Consider the following 23,843-nt stretch of genomic DNA (forward strand, 5'->3'; position numbering starts at 1 on the left):
GCTAAGAAATCTATTTTTAAAAATTCTTTCAGACATGAAAATCGTGACTAAAGTAACAATGAAATGCTTAGAACAAAAGCAGAGCCATGTAATGTTACCCTCTGAAAATGGCTAGCCTAAAAACTAATGTTCAGTGTTTTAAGTCTACATTTAAGGAATTTAAAGTATTTCAGAGTGAAGACAGAGTGGACCTATTGTAATAGTACAAACCCAAATGTGTCCTTTTCTGTCCTCCCCATCACAACAGTCTGTTTCTGCTACATATAAATGAGTCACCCTGATTTGCACATCGCAATTTGCAATTGGCCAGGACAAAGGGAAGCCAGAAGAAAGTGGTATAAATAAAAAGCACAGCACAATATGCACCCTTCTATTTCAGTATTTAACACACTGGTAACCACTCCATTTCACGGAAGGAAAACATGAGTTACAACTTCAATAAAAAGAACTTTTATGGGAAAAGAAAAGGCTGAGCATCTTGCCTAGAAAAATTCTTTAATATCTCACGTTACCTAATACAGTAAAAGCCTTTTGAAATGCGTTGAGAATTCAGTTTGCATGGGAAATCCACCTGCCTCAGAATGGCTAGTCATCTTTTCAATTGAACGATTTTAAGTGGCAAAATCGTTCAGAACAGAAAAATATAGTATCTTCAATAGACATCTCAAGACAATAAAGTTATATTTACAGGATGCTGTCTATAATCAGAAATCACCAAGAAGCAAAAATAAACTAACATTTCATTGTCCTTTCTCTCAGCAGTAGGGCCAAGAACCAAAGAAATGTGTTCCAGGTGAAATAAATTTCCCAGAACAATTCTCATAAAATAGTTTTTTCCTTTCCCCCTGAGAATCAAGTAGTAGATTAATCATTGGATTGCATGAGACAAAGACAAGCTCTAAATCCTTTATCATGTAAGACCAAAATTCTGTAGGCATTTCTGTTTAGAAAAGCTAAAATGTACAAATAATAAAAACTAAATAGCAAGACACGGTGCTTAGTAGTACCACGGCAGGAATTTACGGTATTTGACATTTGTGGGTAAGTTTATTGCTTTGTGATGGGCTATAGCACCACTCTGAGGAATAAAAGATGGTTAGGATTAACCAGTCTTTAGTCACAATATGCATTTCTAGTAGAAGTATTTCAGAATGAGCACTGAAAAGCCAAGAAACATTTGCATTCTGTTTTAACTGCTTCCAGCTTCATTCAACAGGCGAATGGGGAATCAATCTTAGTAAAGTAACTTGTACTGGATTTGCTACGTTAGTCTGATGATTCGAATAGAAAACCAAGGGACTCAGATCATTCAAACTTACAAAAAGGACACTGCAAATTTTCATGCCAAAAAAAGCAATAACAAAAAACATTTCAGGTAGTTATTGCTTAAATGAGCAGTGGCTATACATGTGAAATTTTGAAAATCATGACTGATAAAATTTCTTTAGTGTGCTAAAATTTATCCTAAGGGAGAGAGAACTGGGTGAGGGATGTGTAGATACTGTCTACTCACTGTGGAAAACAGGCCAATTTCCCTCAGAACTACTTTAAAAACTAGTATCACCATAGTGATTTCAAGATTCATAAATAAGAAAGTAACATCACACATGCTATACAAAGTCAGCCAAATAATTATTTTCAGCTACTTTACTCAGTCTTTAGAAAGTATAATTTGAAGTTTCCTTAATCTAAAATTTGTGAACAGATAAACTGCTATGCAGAAGCACAAAGATATTTTAAATGCAATCTTCTATAAGAAGTAATTAAAATTTCAAAGCCAAACAATCTAACATCAAGTATGATTTCCTCTGAGACTGACTTTATCCACCAGTTTTTTCTTCATTCATCTGGATTAACCAGCACTCTCCACTGGTAATCTTTGTAGGAAAGTGTGACACTATCTCCCTTCAAGTAGCTTGACTTTCTAAAATGACTATTTCAGGAGTGGAATTTCTAAAAATAATTCTGTCCCATATAAGCATCAGTCAGTTTTGGAAGCAGGCACAAGAATTCTCAAGAGTGGTGAAACTTGAGAGTGCTGTGCAAGTTGTAATGCAGCATGACCTGTACCCTTGGGGGGCGGGGGGCGGCCATATACTGACGGTCGGCATGGAAAAGAAACAGCCTTACACTGTCAGACACTCTACAAAGAAAAGTGTCTTAATCTTGTTTTCAGGTTACAGTCACTCTCTCCTTACATATATTTATGTATATATGTATGTATATACACACTTTTTTATTGATGGGGTGATGCAGAAAGTCACAAGTGAGAAAAGGACACTAAGTTTTAATAAGGGGAACATAAAGTTGTTTTCACCAGCATAGGTTCACATTACAGAACACCAGTATCGACAGCATTCTCTTGTCTATTTTTGGTACAGAAGATGGTATCTCTCTACATAACCTGGTAAGGCTTCAGTAACTAAAACATAAACAAACAAACAAAAAACCCAAACAAAACAAAAAACCCAGCCTATTAGTTTACAGTTTATTTTAAAAATTCCGAAAGACACTGCAAGTTCTAAACTTGAGTAGTGCTACCCATACACAACCATCTGGTCAAGAACGCAGTAAAAGCACGCCCTTTTGGAGGGAGCTTTGCAACAGTAGAGCAGTGCAACAAGAAAAACTTATACATGGCACATTCTCTTCATATTTGTAATGTAAAAAGTTACAAACATACCTAATCAATAAATAATAATAAAAAAGAATTTGATGTATTTGTTAAGTATCCTAAAACCACTACATAGAATAATGGCAACTTTCACTCACAGATTATTTACATGGTAATACCCAGTATGGGTACATTGCTACAAAACTCAAAACAGAAGGAGTAAACTTGAAATGTTTTCCTGTAAAGATCTAGCAGCATGACTATCTAATGCTGTGTTATCCCATTGCTTCTGAAACGGTCCTTTTTAGTCTGTGTCTTCATCCAGTTCATAATTGTCTTTATCATAAATATCTTTCACTAGAAGAACCCGTACAAGCATATTTTCCAGCGTGTTCCGGTCCAGGGAAGTAGATGTGTACCACACGGGGCTATCTGCAGAACTAGAACATTCTGGTTGCAAATAAAAAACATCCATTCTCTGATTAAGATTCTGTGGACTTTGGAGGAAAAGAGAAAAGGTCAATTTCACAAAACACAACAAAAGTCACCATAGCTTTACTTCTTTCAAGAACAACTCAGCCCCCAGCAACAGATATGCTTAGCGCCTTCTGCCTTATTAACTGCAGTAATGTTTTATCGGTAAACTCTTCTCTAAGTAATTATGATAAAAAAGTAGGATTAGTCCCCTACTATAATTTAAATCCTGTATTTCATAGAATCCAAGACTCCACTAATATATACACTATTATTTCAGCCGTTATTAAAATGGTGCCAATTATAATCTCAAATGCATTAACTTAATGATTCATGTCCGTTTCAGAAAAATGAAATGTGAAAAATATGACTTAAAATATGCAACACATAAAAAGCCGTATAGCACTGACAAGAGAATAAATATTAAATACTAACAAGACAATACTGAGAAAGGAATTCCCATCATGCAAATAGTTGCCAACACTGGAAATCCATGAAATTAAATAGATACTCCAGAACAGAGTTAAAGAAAACGAACCTTACACCACAGTTAGAAACATGGGCATGCTAGAGGTGAAGTTCATACTTCTACAAATTCTTGAAAGCCACCCAGGAAGCCACACCATGATTTGAGAAGCTGTTTACAAAGTACAACCTAACTCTGCACTTTCTGAAAGTGAGAGTGCTTATTTAAAACAACACTCAAAATGAAACAGTTCCTAGAGCCTGAGAGTTTCAGACAGGGAAGACAGCAGTCATGCAAATGGGGGACCTCCCAAAGAATGTCTTTAGAAAATTGTTCTCATTCACATCTAGGTATTTCATTTTCATCTCTTTTTCATTACATATTGTGCCCACTTTTAAACACATCTACCTTTGCACTAGAAGTTGGCAATGCTCAGCAACCTGTTTATATAAAGCCATGTACTATGAACTTATTATTGTACAGTATAAGGTCTCTTTCTAGTTGTAGTGGGACAATAAAGTAGATAAAATAGAGACTAAATATCCAAAAACCTACAATAGTTATCTCTAAACAGAAAGCCTAAACCCCTGCTTGGCAATCAACAGAACTGCTCTAATTCTCTAAAACAGAGATGATAGCAGGAGTGACAGTTTTAAGAGTGATTTCTTAACATGGACTGGAATCCTAAAGTGTATGTGCTAGGGATTTATTTCACAAGAGCATCTGAAGTTATAGTTGAATATAACTTTGGAATATAAAATTCCATTTAAGCAAGAAGAGAGAAATTTCGAAAATTGTTAAAAATACTGTCACTTTTTTTATGGGGGTGGAGAGAGGGAGAGGGAAAGAGATGAGGAAAGGAGGGAGGGAGAAACGTATATTGGTTTTTCAAGACAGGGTTTCACTGTGTAGCCCTGGCTGTCCTGGAACTCACTCTGAGTGTTGGGATTAAAGGTATGCACCACACTGTCCAACAATACCATCACTTCTGAACACTATTAAATTCAACCAACTTATACAAACATCTTAAAACTTAAGTTATCAGACTAAGAATGTAGCTCAGCGGTAGAGCGATTATCTAGGATACATGAGGTCATAAGTTCAATTCCCCAGTACTACAAAATAAAAGTCAAATATCATTAATGTTCACCTTTTAGACAAGTAGCATTCAAACATTTTCACAGGACATCTAGAAGGGTTGGCTGTGTTTTCAATTTGCTCAAATACTGGCTCATCATCCTCATGTTTTCGTTTTCCAGTAGCAATTTTATCTTTAAAAAGCAACAACAACAAAAGACAGACTCGTAAAACCAATCTTTTTTTCTTTTTGTGTATATGTGTATGTATGGTATGTGTATGAATATGGACACAGTATGCCACAGCACCTATGTTAAGGTCAGAGGACTTTTGAAAGTCAGTTCTTGTCTGGGCAAGGCCTCTCTGCTTTTGCACTGCATACTCCAGGCTAGCTGGCTTATGAGTTTCCTGTTTCTGCCTCTCCTCTCCTCTCCACAAAGAGGGCAGAGATCACAGATGCAACCTACTGACTGCATCTGGCTATTTCTGTGGGCTCCAGGAATTCCAATTCAGGTGGTCAGACTTTGTGCAGCAACTGGTTTTACTCACTGAGTTATCCTCTAGACCCCCAAAACCAATTCTAAGGAAAAACTGTTTACCCATAGCAAGCTAGGATCAGATTCCCTTCAGGGTTTTCTATGTGGTAGCTTCTGGTAATGTTTAATTTTGCAAAAAAGGAACTGAGAGAGTGTGAATATAGCTCAGTTGGTAGAATGCTTGCCTAGTATGCCTGATGCCTGAGTTGAAGCCCAACTCAGCATAAAAACAGGTCTACTAGTTTATGCCTGTACTCAGCAAAGAAAGGAGGATCGTAGTTCCAAGGGTCATTTTTTTGCTATATGATTTAAGGCCAATCTAAATTAGAAAACCAATCTCAAAACAAAATAAATTACAACAAATAAATAAGACATTTTAAGAAGATAAAGTTTGAAGATGGAGGCAGATGGATATTTAGGAGTTTGAGGCCATCCTAGTCTACACAGGAAATTCCAGACTAGCAAGGATACATAGGTGAGACCATGCCTCTGAATGAATGAATGAATGAATGAATGAATGAGGACAGCACATTTTGTTGTGTTTTATGAAAGTAATTGTCTTTGGGCTCTTAATGAATGCCTGAAGTGGACTTAAGAAAGTTTGAAAGATTGCCAAAAACAGGCAATCTCAAAATAAAGATACTATACTATCAGCGCCTGTGAAGGTTCAGAGATGAAGATCACTTATTGCTCTTGCAGAAGATCTTGGTTCAGTTCCCAGAACCCTCAATGGTGACTCACAACCCTTCATAGCTCCAGTTACAGGAGATCTGATACCATCTTATGGAACCCTCGGATGCTGCACATATGTGGTACATACATGTATTTGTGCAGGCAAAACACATTCATACACAGAAAAAAAAATCAATCTTGATTTTAAAGTTACACTACCTTCATTGTCTGTTCCACATAAGGAAGACACCTGATATCGAAGACATGCTTTATTTTCCATTGTTAAAGGATTTTTTTTCCAATGCCTAAACACAGTGCCAAAGGAAAGTCTTAAGTGTTGCTCCACTGTTTTCAGGCCAAAATACTTAGTGTTAAAGTAGAACAGGGTGTTCAAAAGAGCTACTGGAGAGTGTGATCCTAGCTGTTTTATCCTCCAGAGATAGTCTTCTTCAACTCGAGAGAATATTGACCCTTAAATAAAGAGAACTATTTTAAAAGAATTATAAATACAGCAAACAGTTTTAATTTAACCATCTAGAAATAAAATGAATTTAATAAAAACAGTCAAATGCCAATCCGCTCTGCACATACATCAATGTGAATAAACCTCAGAATTCCACATTAGCTGTTTTAACAATATAGAGGTTGGTAAACAGTCTATGGAACCACCATCCAGAGAATAAAGTACAGTCCTTCAGTAGGGCAAACACATTATGATCAGAAAGCAATTTAAAATCTGTATAATTCTTGAAAACAACACGTGATTCTCATAAATTTCTTCACATTAGAATCTATCTATTGTAGGTCTTAAGATATAAATATCTAAGCTTTTCACTCCAAAGAAAGTGGGTCAAGTTTTACAAAGCTCTTCACAAACATTAGTTACTGACTACATGTATTTACAAATGAATGCATAGGGACAAACATCTTACGCTCTAATTTAAATTATTTCCTAATTATACTTAACATACTTTCTGTAAAAATAACAATTCCATTATTAACTATCAACACATATTTAAAACAGCATTACCATCTGGAAGGATGCTTGGTTGCCAACTTCGGAGTATTTTATTCAATTCTTGCTCAAACATCTGGTATCCTGGATCAATAAATATGTTGTCCTTTCGATTACTACCACATAAGTACTACAAAAAAATTATTGAAGAAAAACCAGCTAATTATAAACACTGAATGTATTATACTCTTCATTTCTTAAGAAAAAGTTTTATGTTTAATAAAAGCAAGAATTCTAGTAAAACACGAGATTACTGTCCTTGGTTATGTGTGTACAAACTGAAAAAGCATAAATTACCAATCAACCACTGCTTAAAGTATACAAAGCTGGAAAGCATAACACAAAATCCTGAATGTAAAAACTGGATAAGAATCATCAGTCTGGGGTCACAGAAACGGCTTAGCAGGTAAAGTATTTACCATGCAAAAGCCTGACAACCCAAGGAAGGATCTCAGAACCCACTTTTCAGCACTGTCCTCTGACTGCCATCTGTGTAGTGTGGCACGCACTGCTTTCATCGCATATGCACGCTGCGCAGGCACACACCACACCAAACACCCACACACACTCATTAGTCTGTCAGACAAAATACAGAATGACTCCAGTTTATAACACACATGGAAAAAACTAAGCGTTTTAAGGAATAATCAATGATTAAAGGAAAACACTGAGGAGCTGACTCCCTGTGCTCTCTTGTTCCTCTGCCAAAAGTGTGTGTACATGGTTGTGCTTTTGGAAAAGCTGAGAACCTAACCAAAGTTGCAGCACAAGGGAGGAACACCTGATTAATGTGCTCAAAGGCCTGGGCATTAATTCCAGTATAGCAGAAATCAAAACAGACACAACCTTTTCACCTGAAAACTAAACAACTTAGAAAAGAATCCAGGCCCTTTATGGTGTAACTTCACCATCACTCTTTGTACTTTACACCTGGCATCCCGCCATGTTAAACATGGTTCCTGGGAAACTGACTGGCTCTGTTTTCTGGGGATACCATTCTCCTCTCATCCTTTCTAAGAATTTCTACCTGTATTTCAAAAAATTCAATTTAAAAAGTCTTTCATGCTGTGTCCACATTTGTGTAACATGTGTTTACATGCTGTAATATGTGTGTGCGCACATGCATGTGGAGGCCAGAGATGAATGATGAGCATCTTCCTTAGCTACTTCTCCATGTTTCTGTGAGACAGGGTCTCTCACTGAACATAGATTTTACTAGCCCCTTCTCTCCACCTTCCTAGCACTGGGGATTACAAGCAAACACCACCACACATGGCTTTTTACATAGGTGCTGGGTATTCAAATTCGGGTTCACATGCTTGTACTAGAGGCACTTTAACCAACTGAGACTTCTCCTCACCTCATTGTTACACATTTTTCTGAGATACTTGGGTAGAATTCATGTCCAAAAACTGTGCTACAAATACTTTTTGGATAGAGTACCATATAAATATTTAAAATTCTTGAGCAAACTATATTACAGTGGCCTCCCTTGATAGACTCCGTCATAGCCCATTCTGTCTGGCCTCAAACTCAAAACCATCCTGCTTCACATATGCTAGCATGTACCACGTACCATGCCTGGTTTACAATGATTTAAGTCAAACTATCAGATTCTACTTGATTTTTCTTTTGTTTTGGTGGTGGTGGTGGTATTTTGTTTTGTTTTGTTTTCTTTCTTTGGGGTTTTTTTTTTGGGGGGGGGGGGAGTCAGGGTCTTGCTATGAAGCCCAGGCTGACCTCACACTGATGAGCCTGCCTCAACCTCCCAAGTACTAATATACTCAGTCCGAACTCAAAACTAACCTGGACAAGCTACTAAACACATCTCTCCTCATCAGAACAATAGAAAATAGTAATAGGAACATCCAAACACTTAGCATGGGTACATAAAAAATTAAACAGTAGCAGTTAGTAAATGTAATTTAGCAATTTCCAAAACATGCCAATGTCCAGTAAACAGGAAAAACTAAAATGAAGGATTAGTAAAACTCAAGTTCACTTCAAAAATATTATTTTTATAGTATATAAATAATGCAGTCTTAAAGTCTCATGAATAAAAGTTGGCTGTATGTACTTTAGTAATTACTGAAAACTACTCACCTGTATAGAACTTTAGCTACATAAGCCATTGCTCTACTATTTCTTAATTTAATAATACGGTGCAAAGTTTTAAAACAAACTCTGACTACATCTACCTATAAAATACTCAAAGGTAAAATGCTTAAAGAAATTCTGGAATGAAGTGAAGTTAATGTCTAGGGAGGCTAGGGAGTTTGAGGATAGAGAAATCTATCCGAATCTACTATGAAATTCTCAAAGAATAAAACTACTAAAACAACAACAAACAAACCCTCAATAACAACTAAACCAATCAAGCAACCAAAAACACTAGAAGCTCATTTTTAGGATATGTTTAGGAAGATGCTTTTTTTTTAAAAAAAAAAAAATTCATACGGACTCTAAAACACAACAAAAATAAAGAAATGGATTTTTAAAAAAGCCTAAAACTTTCTCTTCTTTCCCACCAAACCCTATTGCTCTGTTTTACACAGAAAAATAGGTTGATTATTACATTTGCCTGGTCAAAGATATTGTCTTTTGAAAACAAAGGGCATGTACATTGCTAAGTACATATACTTATACCCTGTACTTATACAGAAACATCAGCAACTCTAAAGGGAATTCTGTAGCTAACAGTCTAGCCAGCACTAAGAAGTGATGTCATCTCCAAACATACACCACTGTTAAGACTCCTCACCTAAGATGCATGAAGCTATGGATGATGGTGCATGTGCTAATTCCAGCATGCAGGAGGCAGAGGTGGGTTTCTGTGAGTTCCATGCTGGTCAGGGATACATAGTGAGATCCTGTTTTGTTTTGTTTTGTTTTCATATGAAGGAGTGCAGTTAAGTCTATTGTTTTTTGTTTTGAAACACAGTTCTAGAGAACTTGAAGATGTAAGGAACATATATGTTATAGAAAACCACAAAGTACCTAGGAAAACCTTTTATATACCCTAGATATTTCCAAAGAGATTAAATTCTACCTCTCTTGGTAAACCAAAAGAAATTTCAGAAACCTGACTGGAGAAACGGCACACCCGAGAGTACTGCTCAATCCTGAGGACCAGAGTTCAGATACTAGCACCCACATCTGGCAGCTGGCAAACACCAGCTCAAAGGTATCTGACACTCTCTCTGGCCTCTGTGAGCACCCAAACACACATGTGCACACGCGCGCGCCGCGCGCACACACACACACACACACAAATTAAATAAAAAAATTTCTACCCTTAAATTTTCAAAGGCACACTGGTATCTACAAACTCTACCACAAATTTTCCTAGTAATATTGTATTCAAAAACTTACCTCCTGTATACCAAGACAGAGGTAATAGATGCTGTCAGGTGCATAATTCTCTCCGTTTGGTCGTCGGATCTCATTAACAAAATGGGCTAACCCATAGTTGAGCTCAGCTGTGGTATGAGAGAGTAGATCTTCTTTTAACTTTACTGATTTAGCTAAAAAGAAATAAAATAATCAGCAACTGTCATGTCTCTGCACCCATGTTGGACAGCTCATAACTGCCTTTAACTCCACTCTTTAACTCTGAGGCCCTCTTCTGGCTTTCACAGGCACCCATACACACATGGAATATATTCACAAACATACACACAAGGACAACATTAAATCCTGGAGTAGAGACGACAAAGTGATTTAAGAACAATGACCATTCTTCCACAGGATCTAGGTTGATCCCCAGCACCCACATGGCAGCTCACTACTGTCAGTAACTATAGTTCAGGAACTCCAACAGTCTTTCTGGCCTTAGTGGGCACCAGGCATGCAGGGAAAACACTCATGCACATTAAATAATAAATCTTAGGGGGGAACAAGACATTAAATATTTAAAAATATTAAAATTAATTAATTACAGAAAACAGATTTTTATATAGAATTTATGATAACAAAACAAAAACACTTACAGGATTTTAGTTCATCTAATACCAGAAGATCTTCATCAAGCTGCCTAGTTTTGACCCAGTGTTTCCATGCATTTACGCCATATGAATACTTGAAAGGAAAGCTGCATTCCGAGTTGTCAGAACTATCATCATGAGACTGGTATCCTGACACAGCTTTTCTTTTGGCACCCTGGCAATAAAATACCACTGTAAATCCTCCTTTATTCTACATTATTCCATGACTTCTATACAAGGTATCTTTGAAGAAAGACAACTAAAAAAGAACTGTATTTATTTGTGTGAGAATTGGCTTATACTCTGGCAACTGATGATAGTTATCCATACTGCTTCTTGAAATCTACCTCCATGAATGTTTCCATACAAATTACTTTGCATAATAAAATTAGAATTAATGAAAAATACAAGATAAATAATAATAGAAGGATTCTAAATGTCAACTTGAGAAATCTTTTAATAACTTCCACATATCAGAAATTTACTCTTAATCCCAGCATTTAGGAGAGAGAAACAAGTAGATATCTGCATTTAAGGCCAGCCTGGTCTACAAAGTGACTTTCAGAATAGCAGGGCTACAGAAAAACCCAGTCTCGAACCCTACCCCCCAAAAAATGCAAGAAGCAAAAAAATTAAACTTACTCTTAGACAAGCAGAGGTGGTGCACATTTTTAATTCCAGCACTTGGGAGGCAGAGGCAAGCAGATCTCAAAGTTAAAAGGCCAGGCTGGTCTACAGACTGAATTCCAGGACAGCCAGGACTATACAGAGAAATTCTGTCTTGAAAAACCAAAACAAGAAAAAAAGAAATGTACTCTTAACTTGGTTTTCACTGTTCTTTGTTTCCTTTCTTTTCTTATTAATGCTGAGGATCAAATCCAGGAGCATGCACATGCTAAGCAAGTATTTGCCATTACTGAGTCACAACCCCAGTCCCTTCCTTTCAATGTTTGATGGTAAAGTTGATTGCTTGTTTGTTTGTGAGAAAGGGTACCCGTATTTAGCCCAGATACTCTCAAGCTCACTATGCCCAGAAGGTCATGAAGACTTAGGCCTAAGTTTCTATTTTTAGCTCTAAAATTTAATACTATGACTCATTTCAGTTAATGGCTGTGTATAGTGTCTTTTGGAAAGATTTTTTTTGTTGTTGTTCTGTTTTGAAGACAGGGTTTCTCTGTGTAATAATCCTGGCTGTCCTAGAACTTGCTCTTTAGATCAGCTTAGCCTCCAACTCAGAGATCCGTATGCCTCAGCCTCCAGAGTACTGGAGTTAAAGGTGTGCACCACCACACCCATCTGTGTATGGTGTCAAATAAGAGCTCACTTTTATCCTACTATGGATACTCACTCCCTTTTTCAGCTCTTTCTTTCGACATAAATTTGTGAAAGCCATTTTTTTTAAACAATGCCTTTGATCTGGCCTTGTGTTCAAAGTCGGAAACAGTAAGTTGTTGATACAATATTAAACAAATTTAGATTTTCTATGTCTAAATGATCAAACTGTCTGGTTCATATCTAGTTTTTTTTTCTTGTTTTATTATTGTTTTGTTCTATTATTTTAGGGGTTTTTTTTGTTGTTGTTGTTGTTCATTTGTTTGGTGATGTTTGGTGTGAAACAGTATGCCATTTATCTCAAGCTGGCCTCAAACCTATGATCCTCCAGCTTCTATTTTCCTGCTAGAATTACAGGCATGTACCATGACACCCAGTTTATGTAGTGCTGAGAATCAAACCCAGGATTTCCTGTATGGTAGGCAAACACTCTACCACTGAGATACATATTCCCAGGTCCCAACATGTCTTTCTTTCTGTGCTGGCATGTTTAAGAATAAATTATAGGCCGGGCAGTGGTGGCGCACACCTTTAATCCCAGCACTTGGGAGGCAGAGGCAGGCAGATCTCTGTGAGTTCGAGGCCAATCTGGTCTACAAGAGCTAGTTCCAAGACAGGCTCCAAAGCTACAGAGAAACCCTGTCTTGAAAAACCAAAAGAAAAGAAGAAGGAAAGGATAAATTATACCTCTTCTGTATTGATTAACCTAATGAAAAATAATGATGAAAAAACTAACCCTTGAAAATGATCAATTCCTTCCCTCTTCTCCTTTTTGAGACAACCTTCCTGCCTCAGCCTACCAGTGATTAGTTATGTGCCACCATGCTCACCTAGAATCTAAATACTCTATTATTGTCAGAGTTGAATTTCCTTTTTAAGACAACTACTTTCTATTTTAACCTTGTATTAAGATACATTTTAACATTTATCTTCCTATATTGTCAAGCACCAAAAAAAAAAAATCTTTCTCTGTCTGAGATGCTGCTATAGAGATACTAAGTGACTACGAAACATAAAAATATTATCAAATTCTGTACCTTTTTTTTAGATCGAGGTCTGGGCTGCTCCTCATATTCTTCTCCAAAAACAGGTGGTAACAAAAACTCGTTTTCCATATCAAGCTCCTCTGCAGCTGACAAATTAGAAAATCTTTTATTGTAAATAGAACAGTAAAGGTTTACATTACATAAACACAGCAATAAAGAATAGTCACATGGCATGAATGATGATTCAGATGTGAGGATAAGTTTGAGGTAGGCTAGGCAGTACAAGACTAGGATAGAAGTCCGAGTTTAGATAAATTAACAAGTATCAATACATAAATTTTATAGAACTGTATGATACTAGAAAAAAAACAACTAAAACTTTAGTTGGAAGACCTAAAATGCCAATCCTATTTAATCTATTAACTCTTTTTCATGGCATGCTTTATATTACCCTCAATAGGAACTCAAAATTAGGGAGAAAATGAGAAAAGGAAAGCATTCGTCTCCCTGTTTAGGGTCTGGAATTCACTTTAGAAAGTCTGTAACGGCTAAGAAGCAATGGAATATGTTATAGCACAAATAACAAACACCCAGAGACAGAATATAGCCTTTTCACTTGAACACGAATTCAACATTAGGAAAAATGCTATCAAACTCGACATGCTGACACACTTACGACCCCAGCACTAGACAGGCTGAGGTACAGACTGAGGGAGTAGGGGCCAACCCAGAATATAGAACAAAACCCTATCTTGATCCCTACCTCCACCCCAACAGTATCAGGACCTTTGAATCGAAAAGAAACAAGTTCTTCTCTAGTGTCTAAAGCTCCTGTAATGAATTAAGTTGTCGATGGGAAAGGAAGAACAGGATGAAGGACACAGCTAGGTGGAAAAGAGCAGAGGATGAAAAGCACATCCCCTCATCCCCACCACAAGTATGGAGACAATGTATATAATGACATTAACATTGATGATTAGTTATCTTAAGTACAACTCTATAACTTGATTTTAACAGTGATAAAGTAGTATTTAAGTACCTCTAGGGAAATCTATTTCGATATCCAAATCTGGTTCATATGGTACATCAGGCATGTTGGACTGTATATCTGTGTCAGAGTTCTTTGTGAGATCCGAGCCAATTATGTCAGTCTCAATAATTACACCTGTAAATAAACAATATTTTATTAGAAATTAAAGTTTCAAAAAAACTCACCAGTATCTATACTTAATCTGCCAAAGAAAGAAATACATAACTATCTTAATAAGTAAGCTACTATAATATTTGTAACTATAATTGGAAATTTTTAATACTATACATTCTGGCTATCCCTTCTCAAAAAATAAATAAATGTTAAAACACTAAAATAATGCCCATGTTAAGAGTACTTTTCTGTGTGTGTTAAGTGTGTAACAGACAGACAGACAGAGAGACAAGTATATACTTGCTAGCGTGGCATAGGTACACCCACACAGATGAGCATGCATGTGGAAACCAGAGATTGATGTGTTTTTGCTTACTGGATCCACCTTTCCTCCTAGTTCTACCTTCTCCATTCACTGGGGTGATAGGCACAAGCCACTGAGTGTGACCCATTGAGTTCTGAGGGTCTAAATTCAGGCTCTCATACATGTGTCACAGACACTTTACCGAATGAGCCATTTCCACAAGTAAATATTCTTAAAAGCAATTCCTTGTCAGAAATAAATTTGTAAAAGTAAATAACTAAAATTTTCAAACAAACTTTTTGAATTTTGACCAAGCGTCCACATAACTCAGTATATACTTGTTTGTAATTAACATATTTGTTTGGATCAGCTGCTTAACTTTTTTGATGTTGTATAGTTACAAATGCACTCTATTCAATATGTACTGCAACGTGATGGTTGGTCTCCAGACAGAGAAGTAAGACAAATGCATGCAAATAGAGAACAAAGGGTTCACAAAACAGCATGACATTCTTATAAAGGATTTATGATATGGTTCCTCATTCTTTTTCCAAGGAACCTTGCTATGTCATGTACTGGGCACAACTAGAACTCACAGTCCCGAGTACAGAGAGTAAGTGATTATGTTTTGTTTTAATTAAAAACAAAAACCATACCACTAGTTATAGTCCACTAAAATTTTACAATCCCCTAACAACACTGCAAAACTGCTACTACAATTGTCTTCTAGTGTAAAGGCAATCAGGTAATTCAGGACTAAAAACGGATTCTGAATATTACCTAAAGGCTAGGAGTAAGAATAAATATTCCAAGGAACAGAACTACCCATAAATCATCTATTAGGTAGCAAACAGTATCCAAACAGAAAGTGGAATAAATTCTGATTTAGATAAAGCAAATTATATTTAATTAATGTAAGAAATAGAATAATACTGGAAAGTATCCATCCTAAAATAAAATCTTGGAAACCTACAAGTTACTAAGAAAAATAACTCCACTAAAGTTCAAATCAAATTCTATTGCTATTTAAAAAAAAAAAAACAAAACAAAACACAACAACAGGGAGTGAGTGGCTCAGGAATCAGGAGCAAATGACTGCTCTTGCAGAGAACCGGGGTTCAGTTCCTACCCCACATGGTGACTCACAATCACCTGTAACTCTGTTCCAGAGGATACAACACTATTTTCTGACCTCCTCAGGTACCAGGCACACAAGTGATGCAGCCATAAAGAAACCTTTTAAAAACGTTTGATATTTTTGAGAGCACAAGTAAGTGTGTGGTGGTAGGTAAATATAATCTTATCTACTTGGGAGAGTGAGGCTGGAAGCCCTCTTCAGTCCAAAAGTTTCTGTCCAAAGCACATACCAAGACTCCATCTCAAGAGAGAGAAAAAAATGGAACAAATCATTTCACTGGAAATTAATCTTAGAATTAGAGCATACCTGGATCAAGGTGGAATGTGTATCTCTCTTTTCAAAAATATTTATTATTCTACAGGTGTTTTGCATGCATTACAGTATCTGGGCCCCACTTACATGTCTTATGCCTGTGAAGCCAGAAGAGGGCATGAGAACCTCTGGAACTAGAATTGTAGACAAATGTACGCATGTGGGTGTTGGAAGTCAAACCCAGTCTTCTAGAACAACAGCTCATGCTGTTAACTGCTAGGCTAAAGTGTGTATCTCTTAATATAAAATACACTTCTGCTATATATAATTCTTTCTCCTACTCCCGTATTAAGTTTTGTTACAAGATTCGTCTGTAAGTACTGTAACAATGACAATGCACACAACCCATTCCCCAAGCCACTTATAGACAAACTGTGATATAGTATGGCTCACTGTTGACATTGGATGCCTCTGTTTTCCCCTCATCTTCAGTCATCATATCTGGCATTGTAAGCAATTCTGTATCAAGAGGATCTGAAGAAACTTTGCTTTTTACATCTTCAACCGTGGCAGGAATCTTCTCACTGCTGTCCAATGGAGCAGGCAGAAACACAGGAATGGGCACCTAATTAACCAAAGCATTTAATGTTAGGTATATTAAACAATAAAAGAAATTTCCACAAATTAAATGCACAATATATTACTATATAAATACACTAACGAAGAAAATCTTTGGGAAGAATACCTATCAAAACTAAGATATGTACTATGGCAAGGAAATCCCAAAATATATACTTTAAAAAAAATTAAGAGAAAAAAAAAAAGCTAAGTTCAAATACACTATTCTGCATATTACAGGTGATTTGTAATGAAGTGAACATTTTAAGAACCTCTAGTTGGGCTGGATAGATGGCTCAGACGTTGAGAGCACTGGCTACTCTTTCAAAGGTCCTGAGTTCAATTCCCAGCAACTACATGGTAGCTCACAACCATCTATGAGATCTGGTGCCCTCTTCTGGCCTATTGACATACATGCAAGCAGAACATTATACATAATAAATAAATAAATAAATCAAAAAAAAAAAACTCTAATCTATGTTTCATTTCTAAACCTTATGGTTTCACAATACATTTCTTTTGAAGATGAATTCAAATGTATAATCAATAATGTCACAGTACATACACTCATCTGCTCAACTTAACTCTGAGATGACCATATAAACAAACATCATCATGCTAACAGGAAACTGACAAAACAAAAAAGATGGCTTCTGTTGGGTGTAAGTAATGTCAACTGCTCTTCATATGCTCATGTGTTTGATCATTTGGTCTCCAGCTGCTGGTGCTGCTTTGGAAGGTTGAGGAATCATTAGAAGGAAGAAAACCTCTTTGGAGGAAATGACACTTGAGTCAGGCTTTAAGGTTTTATAACCTAGCCCTACTTCCTGTCTTCATCCTGACTGGAGATGCAGGAAGACCAGCAGCTCTCTCATGCTCTTGCCTCCATGCCCTCCCTCCTAAACCATGAACCAAAATGAAGCTCCTTCTCGCATTATAAGTCCCTTTTGTCACAGTAATTGTAACAAGTACAGCAGTACCAGCAGCTAGGGACCATCCCAAACTGCCTGCAAAAACAAGAATGAGAGGGTGAATCTCACGCACAGGAACAGGAACTGTGGTAGGGACAGGAATACTCTGGCTGTACATGTGCATAGGCACGGGCACATAGACAGGTACAGGAATAGGCACTGGGACATACTCTGTCTTCCAATTCTCATCTGCAAAACAAGATATAGGCAAAAAAGAACATGTGTTTTGCTTTGTTTGAGACATAATATCACACTGTTCTACACAAGATGACCTTGAACTCCTGGTGCTCCTCCTGCCTCAGCCTCCCACATCCTCAGAATATAGGTTTGAGCCACAATAATGGCTCTTTGGTTTTATAAACCTGCTTGCAGACCAAGCTGGCCTTACACTCATAGGTATCCTCTTGTCTCCCCAAAGGGCAATTAAAAGCATAGAAACACCAAGCATGACTTTTCATTTTTCACAATGGCTTTTTGTTTCTTTGGTTATTTGGTTTTATAATGAACTTAACTAGACAACAAAGGAAAATAACTTTGTACTCATTTTAAAAGAAATTTCTACAGGGTGGTGATGGTACATCCCATAAATTCCAGCAGAAGCAGGCTGATTTCTGTTAGTTCAAGGTCAGCCTGGTCTACAGAGCAAGTTACAGGACAGCCAGGGATACAGAGAGAAACCTTGTCTCAAAAAATTTTGAAAAAAGCCGGGCGGTGGTGGCACGCGCCTTTAATCCCAGCACTTGGGAGGCAGAGGCAGGCGGATCTCTGTGAGTTCCAGACCAGCCTGGTCTACAAGAGCTAGTTCCAGGACAGGCTCCAAAATCACAGAGAAACCCTGTCTCGAAGAAAAAAAAAAAAAATTGAAAAAGAGAAATTTCTAATTTCTGTAAGATTTAAGAAAGTTTAAACAGTAAAACTTTCTGTTGTTTTCTGCAACAACTGTTCTAACTTAAAACAAACACAGCTTACACTTTTTTAAAAAATGAAAATACACACACACACACACATCCTTTAAAAATATCCAGCAGACTGTTCTGGCAATTCCCCTCAGTTTATTTACTTCAACAATTAAAATGTAGCAAACATTGAGCTGCACAGTAGCCCACTCCTGTAATCCCAGCAATCAGGAAGACTGTATTTAAGGCAAAACTGTACACGGCAAGATAGAATCCTCCCCAAAAATCAAAAGAAAACTAAGAATTAATGCTACAGATGTGAAATCAGTACAAAATTATTTAATATCTTTCTGACCAGAAGGAAACAGAACTATCATTGTTATAGACCACAAAATCATTTTCTCAACAGGAACTAAGCAATTAATTGTAGGTCTCAATCCAAGAAAAGTTTTATAAAATTGTGTGATTTTTTAACAAGTTATACTCTGGGTCTTTTAATCAGCTACTAACAGATCACAGGTAATTTAAACAATATGCTTTATTCCCAAGGTGATATTAAAAAAAGAAAAAGGAAAAAAAAATCACAGAAGAAAATCAAAGGACACAATGTCTTAACAATCTATTTTGTAGTCTTCACCCTAGAAAATCATGCATTTTAGTTCAGTAAAGTCTAAGCAGATGGAGATATAATTCAAAGTTCCTAAGTTACCTGTCTGACAAGATTTGGTCTGCATGTGAGGCTTACAGTAAGTTGCTTTTGTCATTGTTAAAGGTTTGCAAAGAACTGCTTTGTTCTTCATCTCTTTGTTTGGTGTAGGAGAAGGGGGTGGTGCTGAGCCCTACAGAGAAGCAAAGAGACACATTTTCTTTAATTTTTATCCTGATACCAATAGTCTATTTTCTTTCCACTTTTCCTCTCTCTCTTCTTTCTTGAGAAAGGGTCTTACTATGTAGCTCTAGCTGGCCTGGAAACCAATACGCAGCTAAGCTGGCGTAAAACTACCTGCTTTTGCCCCCAGAGTGTTAGAATTAAAGGCATTATCTGTTTTTCAAATCTTAAAGGGACTTACTTTCACAAAAAAGTGGAAAAGTATAACCAAAAGCTATTACTACTAGTTTATCAGTCTTAATCTTGAAAGGTCAATGTGAATTTACTCTAAACACTATCCAGCAGCAGAATTCATTCATTTCTATAAATAAGAATTTTGTATAAGAATTTTTTTTTATTTATTTATTTTTGGTTTTTCAAATCAGGGTTTCTCTGTAGCTTTGGAGCCTGTCCTGGAACTTAGACCAGGCTGGCCTCGAACTCAAAGAGATCCGATAAGCATGTTTTAAGGAAAAAAAATATGAAAACAATTATCTCTTAATTATCAATTATTAAGCCAGCCAGATACTGACTCCAAACAAAACAACAACTCGGCTTGACTTTTGACTATGGATTCAGAGCTAAAATATTACAATGCAAAGAAAATAGCTTTGTAAGACACAGGTCTTAACAGCCATAATGGCATCCTAGTCCAAGGCATGAAGAGTTATATCTTGTGGTTATTCTCTGCTTTTGTATTAAAACTACCCAGTAAACTTTCTAAATCACAATTTCTGAGTTGGAGTCTAGATATCACAGTTCTGAAAATCTGATACGTGATCTTTGCTGAAGCTAAAAATTAGTAACTACACATCATCATCACCATCATCGTCTTGACCACAATTAGGGCTAGTACAGGCTTTTTAGGATGCCAACAAATGACTCCTTCAAGCACAGAGCTTCATTTGAACAAGAATGCTATAAATTCCAGAAAAGTCAACATACTGAAGGCAATCAATGTCCCACTGTTCAAGGTATGGCAAAACACTACTTAAGCTCTCAAGTAATCATTACATGTAAATGGCCACTATCAACCTATAAAATTCTTAAAAGGATAATTAAGGAGTGCTGCATAGTACCAAAAGACAGAAAAAGACTAAACAAAAAAGGATTGGAGCATATTGTGTACATATTTTTCAGGTTTAAAAGACTCTACTAGGAGATCTTTAAATCACTGCTTTTGGCTTCACTTTCCTTATGCTCTCAGCGATCCTATCAGGATGGACCCTAATGTGCTGCTCTGTACTTCTCATGGACGTTTTCCTACTGACCCATCCATGCTGTCCAAGAAGACAGGCAGAGGGAAAGAGAGAGCAAGCAATTATTTCAAAGCTACAGCTATGTCAACTCAAATACCATGTATTATCTATCTTTCCCATTTGGATAGAGGCCATCAACAATTCACTTTTATGTTCCTTTTATGTTTCCGATACTAGTAAGCTGAATATTTCCACTATTTCAACAAAGTAAAACTCGTTCATGATGATATTAGTACAACCTAACTATTTTTCACTTATACTGTAAACCACATCACAGCACTGAACTGAAAAAATACTCACTGTTATTTTGGTTCGGGACGTCTGACAGCCCTGATCTAAAAAACAAACATTTAAAATAAGACAAATAACACTTTCTTGACATTTTTTAAATCTCTATGTATCATTAAATTAGATTTCCAAATTTAAACAAAGAGTACAAAAAAATGGAGACGCGCATAGCTGATTTTCCTCTTTGCTCTCTCCGAATATAAAATATTCTAAGAAATACTGCTTAAGTAAAATAAAAGGCCACAATTTCTAAAAGTTGTTGCTCCTTCCAGGCCACAAATAGTACATAATCTGCTAAGAAAGCTTCTTATCTGATGAAGCTAGATGTCACAGGATAGATTATTTTTAAAATGTTTTTAATAGTTTAATTTCTCTAATTTAGTTCAATGATGTCCAATATTTTTCCGCATACAGGTTTTTAAATGGAAATAAAATAAGCAATGGACCTAGAGAAAGTATGGGGTTCATTTCAATTGATATTTTCCATCCATATATAAACTACGAGAGACCTGACCTTTTCCAATGGGAGACTTACTAGAGTTATATAAAACTTATGGTCTTTCTCTACCATTGATCCATGCCCCAGTCTTAATAACTATCTTCAAATCAACTACTTATTTATCAATGCTTGGAATTCAAAACTAGAAAAATAAAGAATATAAAGTCTTTAAGTGGGGGGCTGGAGAGATGGCTCAAAGCTTAAGAGCATCGCCTGCTCTTCCAAAGGTCCTGAGTTCAATTCCCAGCAACCACATGGTGGCTCACAACCATCTGTAATGAGGTCTGGTGCCCTCTTCTGGCCTACAGGCATACATGCAGATAGAATGTCGTATACATAATAAATAAATACTTATTTTTAAAAAAAGTCTTTAAGTGGCCACAATACATACCATAATGTAGGTTTTCGGGTCCTTTTTGGGTAGTCATATTGGGCTCATTTTGCTGACAGTAGAAACGCAGTAAGCAGTGTTGATCACAGAAATGTTTCATCTCCCCACGCCACTGCACTCGCTCTTTAAGGGTGCCTTGGGATTTACAGCAGTCACATCTCGCAGCCTTAATAAGAAGGGAAAGTGCTCAGACATTGTAAATGAGAAGACTTAAGTCTTCTTAATGTTAACATACACATTAGCTGACAAAAGTGATGAGAAAGTACTGAAATGGTATCAAAGCAAAAATTACATACGAAGACTAAATCCAATCCTATATTACCAAAATCAAAACAAAAAATAAACAAACAAACAAAAAAAAACAATAATGGCTAGAGAGATGGCTCAGCAGTTCCTGTATTTGCTGTGCAATCATTAGGACTGGAGTTCTGATTCTAGCACCCGTAAAACTGAGGATCCTATTAACACCCATAAATGCATCTCTAAGGGATCTCACACCCTCTTACGGTATCCATGTGCAGGAATGTGCACCTACACACACACACACACACACACACATACGAATCATTTTTAAAAAATTAAATGAGCATGATTAGACAAAAACTGATAGAATTTACTTGAAAATAATTTTGAAACTGAGCATGGTGGTAGGCACAAAAATTATCCTAACAGTCAGCGGGCTAAGCCAAGAAGTTGGCAAGTTTGAGGCCACCCTGGGCTATACAAGTCTAGGTTGCATAGCAAGATCCTGACTCAAATAAAAATAAACAAAACAAAAACTTAAACCAAACAGTAGTGGCATAAGACATTTTTGAGAGTCATAATCATAACAAGTGGCAATCTCTAGAAATTATATTAGCTTGAACAGTTCCTACAATAAGCAGATTTCCATGCTTAAGTATAGAAGACCAGACTATTTTCTTTTAATTCAAAGAAAAGAAAATTAGTTAATTGAATGCACTGCAAGGTAACACTGGGCAATAAACAGGAACAACACCTGTAGGAAGAACAGAATAATTCTGAAGCAAGCTCTTATAAGTATAGAAAACTCAACTATTTGTTTTCTGTGAATTTACTATAAAACTTTAAAAAAAAAGTTTAATTTTCTGAGAAGAACTTTGAAAATGTGTTTTAAAAGAGCCAATATTTACTTGAAAAAAATTAAATAATTTATCAAGATATCCAATCAGAAGCCAGGTGGTGGTGGTGGCACATGCCTTTAATCACAGCACTCTGGAGACAGATGTCCTGCCTAGTCTACAAAATAAGTCCCGTGACAGCCAGGGCTACACAGAGAAACCCTGTCTCAAAATAAATAAATAATGAATAAAACAAAACAAACAAATGTTATGCGACAGTTCTACAACTAGGAAACATGAACAGATCTACAACCAGATCAAAGCAATCCAGAACTTCTTATTAAAAACCAAGAACAACAACAAAAAAACACCGTAGAATTCAAGACAATAACACTTTAAATGGTAACTCAATACAGGGGCAGATTTCACTTTAAAGAGATACTAATTCACCTAAATCCGGCCCATCTTTTAAAGACATTTTGATCAGTGAGTGAAACAAAAGATGTAATTTATTCCAAATAGAATGAGAAAGAAGTTTCTAATCTAAAAATAAATTACTTTAATTTTTAAAAACTGATTGTCAGCTTAACAATTTAGAAATTCTGATAATACTAAATTATAATTTATGTATCTGTGCCTGTTTCATTACTCTAATTCAGTTTTATATTGTATATGTGATTATCTCAACTTATATCCCAAATGAAATTCTATTAATAAATACTTTAAGGGTGTATCTTAGAAGTAGAGCACATTTTAGCTTAAGAGGCAAAAAAAAAAAAAAAAGTAAGCTCACAGTTGAAAGATATTAATAAAGAATCACATTGACACACAGGTCTTAAAGAACAAAGAGATGGACCATACTGCACGGTCTCTTTTTTCTATTTCAGCTCTCTTGCTGAACAAAGATTAAATAAATGAAGTTTTGTGGTATATATCATTAGCAGTAACTGATGCTATTATGCCTTGTCTAAAAATTTATGA

General features: G+C 36.3%; 1 protein-coding gene across 7 annotated transcripts in view; it reads right to left on the reverse strand.

Annotated features, from left to right (window-relative positions):
* Positions 1 to 1,378: 1,378 nt before the first annotated feature.
* Zmym2 (zinc finger MYM-type containing 2) overlaps positions 1,379 to 23,843 on the reverse strand; it is a 72,825-nt gene continuing 50,360 nt past the window's right edge. For 5 of the 7 annotated variants that reach the window (XM_050129104.1, XM_050129102.1, XM_050129103.1 and 2 more), the window contains 13 exons: positions 21,784 to 21,949; positions 20,906 to 20,940; positions 19,188 to 19,317; positions 17,656 to 17,771; positions 16,447 to 16,618; positions 14,195 to 14,320; positions 13,207 to 13,301; positions 10,844 to 11,012; positions 10,227 to 10,378; positions 6,870 to 6,984; positions 6,059 to 6,310; positions 4,705 to 4,825; positions 1,379 to 3,111 (listed from right to left, as the gene is read on the reverse strand). In XM_050129104.1, the coding sequence (XP_049985061.1) occupies positions 2,919 to 3,111; positions 4,705 to 4,825; positions 6,059 to 6,310; positions 6,870 to 6,984; positions 10,227 to 10,378; positions 10,844 to 11,012; positions 13,207 to 13,301; positions 14,195 to 14,320; positions 16,447 to 16,618; positions 17,656 to 17,771; positions 19,188 to 19,317; positions 20,906 to 20,940; positions 21,784 to 21,949 (1,842 nt within the window). In that variant the 3' untranslated portion in view covers positions 1,379 to 2,918. Of the gene's footprint in view, positions 3,112 to 4,704; positions 4,826 to 6,058; positions 6,311 to 6,869; positions 6,985 to 10,226; positions 10,379 to 10,843; positions 11,013 to 13,206; positions 13,302 to 14,194; positions 14,321 to 15,911; positions 15,982 to 16,446; positions 16,619 to 17,655; positions 17,772 to 19,187; positions 19,318 to 20,905; positions 20,941 to 21,783; positions 21,950 to 23,843 lie in introns of those variants that run through there. The other 2 variants (XM_050129107.1, XR_007589644.1) reach the window with 2 other exon arrangements.

The sequence above is a fragment of the Alexandromys fortis genome, unplaced genomic scaffold (genome assembly GCF_014885135.2).
Source record: "Alexandromys fortis isolate MF-2015 unplaced genomic scaffold, M_Fortis_MF-2015_v1.1 scaffold_308, whole genome shotgun sequence".
NCBI classification, from domain to species: domain Eukaryota; kingdom Metazoa; phylum Chordata; class Mammalia; order Rodentia; family Cricetidae; genus Alexandromys; species Alexandromys fortis.